General features: G+C 33.6%; 1 protein-coding gene across 9 annotated transcripts in view; it reads left to right on the plus strand.

The window, feature by feature from the left end:
• Strbp (spermatid perinuclear RNA binding protein) overlaps positions 1-12934 on the plus strand; it is a 131006-nt gene that overhangs the window by 88240 nt on the left and 29832 nt on the right. For all 9 annotated transcript variants that reach the window (XR_012440321.1, XR_012440322.1, XM_074051061.1 and 6 more), the window contains 6 exons: positions 413-508; positions 1697-1808; positions 2439-2536; positions 2745-2856; positions 8921-9013; positions 9419-9618. Coding sequence is in view for 7 of the 9 variants with exons in the window: in XM_074051061.1 (XP_073907162.1) it covers positions 413-508; positions 1697-1808; positions 2439-2536; positions 2745-2856; positions 8921-9013; positions 9419-9618 (711 nt within the window). In the remaining 2 variants the exon portion in view is untranslated. The remainder of the gene's footprint in view (positions 1-412; positions 509-1696; positions 1809-2438; positions 2537-2744; positions 2857-8920; positions 9014-9418; positions 9619-12934) is intronic.

Raw genomic sequence — 12934 nt, forward strand, 5'->3', positions numbered from 1 at the left:
TAAGATTGATAGTGTGAAGTACATGAGTTAATTTAGGATTAAGTGATTAGAATAGCTTCTGTTATAGTTAATGGGTTTCATTATACTGTAATTCTTTTTGGCTTAGTATTCTAAATTTTAAATGGTGGTTTGTAAAATATAAACATGGAAAAGCTAAAGGTAAAGTAGATGGTTGCTTGGAATGAGGTTTCCATGAGGCTACAAAAAGAATTTTGATATTATGCTCCTTTTACTTTAAAACCTGCCTTCTGAACCACAGCTTACTACTTTTCTTAACTTTATTTATTTATTTATTTAGGTTTGCTTGAAAACCTAATTAGTATTCACTTTAAAAACTTATATCCATGATCAGTGTGCTTAAAACGAGGAATGGATTTCAACAGGGATATTGGAATCATTTTATTTGTTTTAGGCAAGGGCAAATGGATTAAAATCATGTGTAATTGTCCTCCGCATTCTGCGTGATTTGTGCAACAGAGTTCCCACATGGGCACCACTAAAAGGATGGGTAAGTATTTAAATGTGGTTAAAGCAAGTTCTGAACCATAGCTGAGGAAATCCTATAAAAATGATATGTTACTATAAAATTACTACCTTCTGAGTTACCTAAGGTATGTTACCTGTTTTTGCCCAGAAGATGTTTATGTATTTTTTTATATGAATTCTGTTTTTATGCATATAATTTCTCCCTTCTATCTTACCATATTCATGTTTCAGAACCTGAGATTTTTTTTCTGACAAAACGTTTTATACCTTTTAAAAGTAAGCATCTTCCTTTCCTTAACTCTGCACTGATGGTTGATCATTCACTGGTCATCTGCTGCCCAGAAAAGCCTCCTTGGCTGGCTCATTGCCCTTTCATTGTGTCTTTCCATTACGGTGGAGATTACCTGATAGACCAGTATAAGGAACTTGTAGTTTCTATAATTTTCTTCATATGGAGACTCCTGCAAATAAATTTGTATTACTCATTAAAATCAAGCAAACAGTACATGTAACCCAATTATGGATGTAGCTTATAATGTAATATAAGATTAACTTGATTTGGAAATTATTATGCCTGATCCAATGAAGACTATAACTTAAGAACATTAAAAAACAATTCAAATAAAGCTGTAAAGGGTCATTTCTAAATTAAAGTTAATCACTAACTTTTTATTTATTATTAATTTATAAATTAATGAGCAATTGCTCAAATATAGTAAAATGATGTTCAGTTTGTTAAATACGGAGATTTTGTCCTTTGTTGATTCTAATTGTAGTACTTGGAACAAGCAATCTGAAAGAAGTCTAGTTCTTACATTGAGAGATTTATGGTTTTGAGTGTTTCCTAAATTAAGTGGGATTTAGGTAAGCTGGGTTTGCACATTTGCTAGTTATTAGTTATTACTAACTTATGTGAAGGCTTGTTAATCTTTGTTAAATGAATTAGATAACCATATTTCTTTAGTGATTGTTTCAGAGTAACTAAAAATTAAAATTTTTCTTTTACAAAAATGTCTTCAGAAAATCCTTTAAAAATACTAGATTTAAAAATTGGTCAGTAGAAGTTGGTAGTTGTGGGGAAGCAGGCCTTAAATGTTCGATTGTCTTCACTTTTTTGGCTTCCCTTATAGATAGAAATGTCAGCTCACATTTAACTGGAATCCTTTTAACACTTGGTGCATGTACTAATTTGTAATTTAATATCTTCTAGCCACTAGAACTTATATGTGAAAAGTCTATAGGTACTTGTAATAGACCTTTGGGCGCTGGGGAGGCCTTGAGACGAGTAATGGAGTGTTTGGCATCTGGAATACTACTTCCTGGTAAGGGTTTCAAACTCTGCAGGCAGAAGAATCAGAAAAAACTCATTTTAGTTAATTTGTCTAAATATGTGCTAAATTTGTCCTCTGCACTGGGAAATGATTTGTAGGAGTTATTTTACTTGGAATTTTAGCAAGTAGAATGTTTGTGTGTTGGAAAGGTGTATAAAGCTTTTTCAGTAATTATAGTTTGTGTTTTATATGTACTAACATAAAGGGTACTAATAGATATTGGGCTTGCTATGAATTTTCTTCAACTTGAAAATGCTGATGTTTTTTTAAAATGTGTGAAGTTTATTTTGTTGGCAGTCTGGTATTAAATTTGGAAAAATTAAATTTGGTCTTATTTTCTGTATATAATCCTGTTAAAGATTTGGGATGATTCATCATGCTATTTCTAAATTCTCAGAGTAAGATCCAATTTTGCTGTGAGTGATACAAGTGACTTTTAAAATAAGGACAGTTAAGTGCTAACATAGTGAAAATAAGAGTGTCTTAAATACTTCACTTAATTGAACAGACTTTTAACTTAGTTCCTCAGTTTTTTTTCTCTTCCCTCATTTTAATGTAACTTTGCTGAATTCTAAACTCAGTTCTAAATGATATTTGTATTTTTCCTTGCCTTTGCCAAAGGGGGTCCTGGTCTTCATGATCCTTGTGAACGAGACCCAACAGATGCTCTGAGCTTTATGACCATCCAACAAAAAGAAGATATTACCCATAGTGCACAGGTATAAGGCTGGCAAATCACTGTCATTTATTAGAAAGAGATCATAATTTTATTTTCTGAATTGTAAAACAGAACACGTTTCTTGCATGCTGTTGAGGACTTCTGCCATAATAATTTTATCATTTAATGAATATCTTTGTAGCTAAACATGCTAGGGTATTTATGAATGGCTCTTCAAATTTGATTAAGTGTAATGTTTTATTCTTTAGCATGCACTCAGACTATCAGCCTTTGGCCAGATTTATAAAGTGCTGGAGATGGACCCTCTTCCATCTAGTAAGCCTTTTCAGAAATATTCCTGGTCAGTTACTGATAAAGAAGGTGAGTATGAAAATTTTATTTTTTTGAATTAGGGTTGGTGGTGATTGTTTGGTATGCATCTTGTTAGAGCTTAGAGAATGTAGTCGTTGTTCATCCAAGTCATCTATAAGAAAGTTCATTGCTTTTCTTCCTGACTTTCTTGACCTCTATCCCTATCAGTGACATCAGCTTGCTAACATTGATCAACTCATTTGGGTATCTTGGTCAGATTTTGTTTCTACATAGACTTAGGGATCATACTTTGAACCTCTGGTCAAAGGAGAAGAAAGAAACCATAAGCTAGGAGGAGACATTGTCACCATTACTGATCAGTCTGATGGTCTTTCTCTTATTTGGAAGTATTATGTAACCAAGAAAGAGGAAGCAAGAATATAAAGGAAGAAAAAAGCATATTGGAAATTTAGGACCATTTTCCATTTGTACTAGTCCATTTGAAGTCAGATTACAGTTTCAGCACAAAGAGGATCTTTATGGCCTGGACTCCAGGAATGGCTCTACCACATACTAGTTTGAGGTCTTTAACAATGAGTTTTTCTCTCTTAGAGATATTTATCATCTTTCTTACTTTATTGACTATTGTCAGGTTAAAATGTTTGACTTGGTTTGGCGTTTCAGCAGGTGCTTAAATGTGAATTACTTTTCTTTCTGTGCTATAGAAAACACTTCATTCTTTTACAACCCCATTCCTCTCATGTTACGCTTGTTATACTAGAAGGTAGGATGTTTGATACCAGGTATTCTTCATCTAGGATGCAACCCCTTCCCATGAGTGATTTTATTCTAATAATTTCTGTATGATAACAGTAGTACGGTTTCATAATCTGTTTATTTAGACAACAGAATTACAGTAGTTCTAAAGGCTTATTCAAGGAGTTCACAAAGATAAAAACTGTTTCATAGTGGGGCATGGCAGTTCATACTTGTAATCCCAACACTTGGTAGGCTGAAACAGGAGGATTGCAAGTTTGAGGGCAGCCTGGGCTCCATAGCATGACCCTGTTTCAAAAAAAATTCAAAAACAAAGCAAAAAACCTGTTTCATAATATTAAGGCTTCGTGTGTGTGTGTGTGTGTGTGTGTGTGTGTGTGTGTGTACTCTTTTATACTCTTTTATTAGTATACAGTTTTCTGGAGACTGACATAATATATGGTGAATTTTTGCTGTGATTGCTAATTGTATATTCTTGTGTTTTAACATTTATTTATTTATTTTTTGACCATACTGGCATTTGAACTCAGGGCCTTACACTTGTTAAGCAGACAGCACTTGAGCCATGCACGCAGCCCATGTTTAACAATTTTTGTCACAATGTCTATTATACTACATGTTATGTTAATAGAGACTATTCACAAAGCAAAGGTCTTTGAGTTTTCAACAATTTTTTAAGAATTTAAAGTGGTTCTGAGTTAAAAAGTGTAAGCGTCACTCTCTTACATTGTGGACTCCTCAGGAGAAGGAATCCTCCAGATTCTATCATGTCATTGTAAAACAGTGCTCAGTACAACTTGTGGAAGGAATACAGTTATTTTCTGGAGGGTGTTCACTCATTGGTGGTGAAATTACTGAATGGGACTTACATATCTGTGTGACAGCAAACAATCTGAATTAAATGATTGAATAAAAAATTTAAATATATATACTTTTTCTTCTAATTAGTAACAGAAAATTTTATTTCAATCCCTGAATTCACAGCACTTTCCCCTCCATTACATAGTAAAAGTACATTTGCATTTAAGTGACTCAGGTATTTATTCATTTATATTTATTTATTTATAACTTCAAAGATCTTTCTCCAAAGTTTGGAAACTATTGATCTGTCAAATTAGAACATAAAATAGAACCAGAGTACTGGTGTTCCTGTTTTAGCCCTGTTACTTTCTTGCTTCATAACCCGAGCAAGATACTTGTCTATTTTGTGCTAGGGTATAAAATAATCTCCTTCACACTTTTTCTTCCTGGCTTTCTTGGCTTCTATAATCAGTGACATCATCTTGCTATCATTTGTTCTTATTAGTGATCAACTCATTGACTGTCTTGGCCAGATTTTGTTTACTGATTAAAGGAAATGAAAAGCTAGGAGGAGACATTGTCACTGTTACTGACAGTAATAATGCTTTTAAAACCTAGCTTCCTGATATTAACATACAAACTTTTTTCTATAATTCTTGATGATTTCAGTATTCATTCAGATGATTCCCTCCCCCCCGCCAAAACTCTGATATCCCAAGTCCTTTCCTTTTCCTCCCACAGCTATATTATCATCTACCTTACCTTAGCTACAGATTCTATGGACCATGCCCTAGACCTTGTCATGCCCTAGACCTTGTCTTCAGCAGTAACAGTCAGTACCCGTATATTTAAGAGCCCCAATTTACAGCTCACTCTTATTACCACTTTGTCTAGTACTCTTATTCCTTGAATTCACCATTGATTTTGTTACCTTTGCATAGTCCTTCCTGGTCTCACTTCTCTTTTTATTTATCCTTCTTGTCTCTCTGGCATATACCTTTACTTCCAAGATCCTCTCCTCCTGACAATATTCTAACTGGTTGAAATCCACCTTTACTGGGTTGCTGAACGTTTTTTGGGAAAAAACACAATCATCTTAACATTCTCCCTTTAAGTTTATGACAGATCCCATCTCCCTTTAAGTTTATGACAGATAGTTCCCGGACTATTTGTGTTGTCTGGCAATTCTCTATAGGTTATGAGAGTTCTCCAGTTTTCCTAGATGACTCTTTAACATATCCCATTTCACATCTCCTCCGTCACTCCTCGTCTCATCTGATAATCTTGCTTGTTTCTCTTTTCTCAAATTACTAGTAATCTGAAGATAACGTCCACATATTCTCGCCACTCTGTCTGCCACCTAACTGCAGCTGCGCATCTCTTTTCTTTCCCTTCCTTGCCTATGGATAGACTGTCTAGCCTCTTATATTGAGACTACCCCCTTTCTACTTGTCTAATATATCAATCTCCTCTTGCCTACCAGTGGACATTATTCTAGCAGTTATTTCTCCTCTTACTAACATCAGTTTCTTCCCATCTACTGAGTTATTTTCATCAGTATAAAGATTTTTTTTTGATAGCATTCCCTGTTTGAAAGCAAAACCAAAGCAAATTCACTCTTTATTCTATAGCTCCTCCAATGAAGTCCCATTTCTCAGCTCTCCTTTAGAGTAGGACTTTTGAAAGAGTAAACTGTTCCTTTTTCTCCCCTTTCCCTAGCTTTCTATTCTTCTTTTGAATACGTTCTAATCAATCTTTCTTCCTTACCACTCTACCAAAGAATTAACTATGACCGTCCTATTATCATCACATTCAGTGGTTGGTTCTCAGTCCTAGTCTTATCCAGCAGCAACTTTTTCAAGATGAGCAAAAAACAGATGAGCACATTTTTTTCCTCCTGTATTAATTTTACTATGAGATTCAGCATATGAAAAACATCAGTTAGAAATTACCTTAAAAAAATCCATGCAATTACTTAACCATGGTTAGGAAACAGAACATTATCAGTGCTTCAGAAGCCACCCACTTATTCTACCCCTTGCCTTTCTTGCCATGTGAATGCCCAGTCCTGACTTTTTGACTCCTTTCCTAGATTTTCTTTATACCTTTCCCACCTGTATGCTTTCCCAAATAATTTTATTTTATTTGCCTTGAACGTTCTGGAAATTAAGTTTAATCTTTTGTGACTGGCTTCTTTCTGTCTAGCATGTTTGGGATTAATTCAGTCCTTTTCCATTGACTGGAATGATAAAATGAAGCTTAATCCATAGCTCTATTTACATAGCTGTCAGATTTAGAGACTAATCTGTGTATTTAACCAGCTTGTGATTTCCAGTCAGTCAGGGAGTTGCTTTTAATGTAACTTAACCTGTGGAAGAGTGAATAGTTGCAGTTTATTTTTAAATTTTATCTCTTAAAGACTGCATTCTGGGAAACTGGCACACTCATACTTTTATGTAATGCATAAGAAACACAATCCTAAGCAAATATTGCCTTCTGTTAAGAGAGCATCAAGATAAATTGACCTGAGTGGTAAATATTGACCCAAACAAATGCCAAAGTCGGTATTTACCCCAAGGCACAGTAAATCTTGGTGACCAGAAAATGCATAACCTCAATATTATTACAGATTTTCACTAGAAGTACCTGAAAATCTTTTGACATGCATCTCTCAAGCGTAGCCTTCCTAGGTAAAAAACAACTACAACTAACTTTTAAGTTGAAGACAATTTCTTTTTTTAAAAATTTTTTATTTGGATATATTCATTGTACAGGGGTGATTCATTGTGACAGTTCTGAATAGGCTTGCATTGTACATTGGTTAGATCACCCCCTGCCATCTCCCCCCCAATCTTCCCCCACAACTCCCTTCCACTTAATGCAATTGTAAGTGGGTTTCATCGTCCTATTTCACATACGTATATGAAACCCATCAACCATATTCCCTCACCTTCATCTCTTTGTTCACCTACCCTCCTCCCACAAGTACCCCCCCAAAACATACACTGTACCTATTTTACAGTCCTGTCTTTTGTTATTAATAACTAAATGTTCAGAGGGGTTTCTCAGTGTATCCCTGCTGTGAGTATACTTCACTTTGGTCAGTCAACCCCTTCCATTACTCTCCACTACCCCTTCCCTCTCATCCCCCATTATTCAGTAGCTTTCAATATATGTTGCTACATCCTCTATCTGCACAGATGTTATGTATTTTGATATTTTTGAAGCTCTGTCATTCTCTTTTCCTTTTCCTCTTCCTCCTCCCCTGAGTTCCGTAGGGTAGTTCCACTATTACAAACATGTTCTGCATATAAGTTTGTATATGATAATGCTTGTTTTTGTGTATGTTTATCTTTTGGGTCTATCTTCCACATATGAGAGAAAACATGTGGCCTTTGGAAGGCAGACAATTCTTTAATGTTCTTGGACAGATTGATGAGCTTTTTTTCTAAAAAACTTTTTTTAATTGAACACAAAGCTTGACAGCATTATTAACTTGCTGCTTTATCCAAGAAATTGATTAAATTCAGTAAGTTTTTTTTTTCCCATTATATTGTTTCTAAGTCTTTTGTTAAAATACATAGATAAAAGATAAAGTGAAAATATCTTTGAACTTCATAGAGCACTGAGGACATACAAGAATGTATATATACCATAGAAACTTTTAGAAAGTTGATATGAGATAAAGGCTTCATGGAGGAAGAGAATTATAAAGAAAGTCTTAAATAAGATTTGCAGAGGTAGGGCTGGGGGCATAGCTCAAAGTAATAAAGCACCTGCCAGCAAGTGCAGGGCCCTGAGTTCAAATCCCTGCCCCCCCCCCCAAAGATTTGAAGAGACAGACTATTTTATAGTTTAATTATCAGATTTCTAGGATCTTAAGATTTAACATACTGACTTAAAATTTATACAAGTAATAAATAGTAAATTTTAGAAACTTTGGGAAGATATAAGTAAAAGTGAATTCAACCAGAGGTAACTACTTTTAATATAAGCTATTTTAGTCTGTTTGACTGCTGTAATGAAACACCTTAGACTGGGTAATTTATAAGGGACAGAAATTTATTGCTCACAGTTTTGCAGGCTGGCAGTAGGTCAAAGATCCAGCAGATTTCCTGGCTGACAAGGGTCCATTCTTTACAAATGGTATCTGTTAGGTATCTTCACATGGTGGAATACACAGACTCTCTTCGGCCTCTTTTTGCAAGCACATTAATCCCATTTGTGAGGGCTGTGTCCTAATGTCCTAATTATTTCCTACATTTCTCCCCACAACACTGTTGCATGGAGGGATTAAGTTTCAGAGTATGAATCTTGGAAGGCTAGAAACATTTAGGCCATAGCATATGTGCACATCTTTGTGTGTATAAATGAATAAATGGGAAAGTAAATATTTATGAAAATGTCATAATGTTAAATTCTTTCAAGAAGAACATTTTGTGTTTCTAGATTATAAATATAGTTTAATCAGTGCAATTTTTGTTGTGATTCTTGAGATTTTTGAGTAGGTGGGATCATTATTTTGACTGACAATGAAGCTCTCATAATTTTTTAGGTGCTGGGTCTTCAGCTATAAAAAGGCCATTTGAAGATGGATTAGGAGATGATAAAGATCCCAATAAGAAGATGAAACGAAATTTAAGGAAAAGTATGTAAAAATCTTCATTCTTAATGTGAACTAGAGAGGCTGTTGCCTCAAATAGCAAAATAAAAAAATGAATTTGACTTATATTTGAGTTTTAAGAATACCTGTTAACTGAGAAATTGAAAATTGAACAACCACCTTTCTTGTGTTTTTAAACTTCATTGAATACATTAATACAAATGAAAATTAATTGAAAAGTAATTTATTGATATATTAATGCATTATTTTCCAATATATTAGCATAAAAGTAATTTTAGAACTACTTATGAAGTTAATTTATATGTGTGTTTTGAGATTTTCCATTTTTAAAAATGATAAATTTATACTGGTTAATTAGGAGCCTATAAATGTATTGATTGAAAGAAAATGGCTTTCTTTTTAGTTTTTGATCTCATCTTTCTTCAACAGTTCTGGATAGTAAAGCAATAGATCTCATGAATGCACTAATGAGGCTAAATCAGATCAGGCCTGGGCTTCAGTACAAGCTTTTGTCTCAGTCTGGCCCTGTCCATGCCCCAGTCTTCACAATGTCTGTAGATGTGGATGGCACAACATATGAAGCCTCAGGACCATCCAAGAAAACAGCCAAACTTCACGTAGCAGTGAAGGTACAGTATTTTTTTTTTGTTTATCAAATGCATTGTTTTCCATTACAGATAGTGCTTTTTTTCCTGTAGTAAATTAATAGTATTTTCGAGATTTGAATGACCATAATGTAGAGACTTTCGTCACTTTTGTATCACAGAATTATTCTTTTTTTGTTGTGCAGTTGTGTTGATTTTATGAAATTTAGAAAATACAAAAAAAAGCATATAAAAATATAGCAGCTCCGTATTTCTAAGGCAAAGGTCATTAATATTTATATCTGGTATTTTTTCTAATTTTCTTTCTTTTTTCAAGTTGGGCTCAAAGTGTACATGTAATTTCCATGATCTAGTTTTTCAGTTAATATTTCATTAGTTTTTTTCCATTATTTGTAAGTAATTTTTAATGACTTTGTGATGAATATGATCTGGGTGTTCTGTTACCTGTTTAAACTTTTCCTTATCATTGGATATATTTTCATTTCTAGATTTTTTTCTGTCATAAACAAGTTTGATTTTTGTGTTTGTGCATGGTATCTTTGTGACTGATACCTTTGTGAATCTATAATTTCCATTTGGAGTAACATTCAGTATTGGTTCAGTCAGTCATGCATGCAAATTTATAGAAAATTCCCAAATAGTGGAATATCTCTATAAAGTACATTTGCAGATTAAATGCCAAAATTTCTGTCAGGTAGCAGTATGGTATAAAATAAAATTGATCTTGGTTTTCACATCATTCTATTTGTAAGTATTATTAACACAAACACTATCCTAGATAGTAGGGGTAGAACAGTAAGCAAAGTAAAGTCCCTACTGATGAAGTTTACATTCTAGTGTGAATATGATAGAGAGACAGAAACACATAAACAAACAAATACCTAATGTGTCAGATAGTGATTAGAACAATAGTAACAAAATTGGTAAAAATACCAAACAGTATATTATATTCCTTGTTTATAGAAGGAGTGTCTTAAGTATGATGAAAATAAGAGTTCAAAACGAAGCAGAAAAGTGAATCCAGGAGTAAGGCTAATAAAAATGTTGTTTAATAATTGAGCTATACTGTACTTTGAGAATGAGTTGCAGATTTACAGCTAAATTCTGTAGCAAACGACACAAGAAGCTTATGAAATATACAACTCTCTGACATAAGAATAGCTAGTTGATTTATGAGATTCACAGATGTTTTGGTATAAAGATCAGGCAAGCATTTCTCCTTGGGTAGATCTTCACAAAAAAGAATACCAGTGATGTTCTTCAAAGGCATATATGATTCAGTGATATATTTGGTGAGTTGTTTCCTATAACTTTTACTATGAGCTTGTGAGCTCATAGTAACTTGCAGTTAGTAAAATTTGCAGGTTTTTTTTTAGTAGTACAATGACAGATTTTTCCATGTGATGAATAACATACTGTTTTTATTATAGTGGTATGTTTATATAATATAATTTTTTTTTGTTTAGTGGAACTTTTTGTAAACATAGAGGGGCTTATAAATTTGGGATTAAACTCCCTGGCACACATCTGGAATGTAGATATTACTTACAATCTGAATGACATTGAATGTGAGGAAAGAGTTAATAGTCTCTTGTGACTTATGTGGAGGTAGATGGCCTTTTTTTTTTTTTGTCTTGGGTTGTACTTTGGGTGGAATGTGCAGTTGATTAATAAATCTGAAATATGCAAAGTATTGAAATTTGACCTTTTAGAACATGGGATAAACTGAACTTTTGATCCACTCAGGAAGAATAAATGAAGCATCAAAGTCAGTTCTAAAGATGTGAAGATCTCTTCTTTGGTACTTTATGTATTTGGCTTAAGGTGATTAATTGGCTATGTGATTTGAAGGCCTTATTACTGATGTTTGTCAGAAGAAACCTATAGTCTTTTCTGGGTCTCCAGTCTCATATACTGGGTAGCTGTATTCCAAAACTTGCTTTCTATGTTGAAGCAAACAGTTCTTTATAAAGTTTTCACAAGGTTTTTATTGTATGTCTCATTTTCTTTTTCTTATTGTAAATGTATAAGGTGTGTTTGCTATAAATGGTTTAGAAAATGAGGAAAAAAATCCATAATCCCAACACCTAGAAATAATAACTGTTATTTTACATTAAATATATATTTTGTTATGTATGTTTCCAAGCTTGTGTTATTTATTTGTTGATTGATTGATTATTTTTGTGATGCTAGGTAGCAAACCTAGGGCCTTGTGCATGCTACGTAAGTACTGTACCCCTGAGCCATATCCCTACTCATTTATTCTTCTTTAAACTTGCAATTCCAAAATCCAAGATGACTGAAAAATGAAAAGCATTTCCCTATATTTGGTACAAACTTGTGATTTGCCCTCATCATGGCAAAACCTGAGCTGAATTGATGTAGGGCTATTTTTGGTCTTTATTATTCCATTAATGTGAATGTTTTCTATATATAAACATGGAGTAACACCTGAGAATTCATGGGGATTTGGCAAATAGGTGGTATATATATTGCATTAGTTTTTGAAGCTAGAAAATTATGAATTCTCAAAACAACGTGGTCCCCATGGTTGACTTACACGTGTATAAAAATACACATACTTAAAATTGATTCATACTTTCTTTCTTCATCTAAAAATAGATTATAATTTTTTCATAGTTATCACAAACATTGCTCTCATTTTTACTGATGGTAAAATAGTTCATTTTTATTAAGTTACCATAAAGTAACTAATTGTTTTAGATTCAAATGCTTCCAGTTTATTGCATTACATCTTTTGAACTTGTCTGATTGTCCCTTAAGATATATTCTGAAGATATATTTTTAGATATATTACTAGGCCAAAAGGAAAGCAGATTTGAATGATTCATTAGTTTGTGTATTGGGAATATTATTATATTCCAGGCCTGTATTGTCAAATTGCCATCTATAAAGGTTATAACCACATGTTATAGGTTCCTTTTGTAAATGAATTCAAAAGAGAGTTTTAGATCTAATATGTTTATGTAAGTAGGTCCTCTAGATAAAATTTCTCACAGTTCTTACTCAATAGCTTGGTAGAGCTGAACCTGTTAAGACAAAGCACACTGGAGAATCAAACACAAGATTCTGAAAGAATTTGTTCCTGCTACATGAGTGTGACTTGAGTAACCAGCAGCAAGCACTCCCCAGGGTGATGGAAGTTAATGGCCAGTCTTTGCTCTTCCAGTACTTTATCCTAGAAGCCCCTCACAAAGGGCATCTTTAGGGACATGTGAAATAAGTCACATTCCATGAAAAGAACCTTAGTTACTTTGGGATGGGGGGGAGGTTAGATAGAAGGGGACAAGGAGTAAAAGCTCTTTTAAGAGGCATTTAG

This window comes from Castor canadensis, chromosome 13 (assembly GCF_047511655.1).
Source record: "Castor canadensis chromosome 13, mCasCan1.hap1v2, whole genome shotgun sequence".
Lineage (NCBI taxonomy): Eukaryota > Metazoa > Chordata > Mammalia > Rodentia > Castoridae > Castor > Castor canadensis.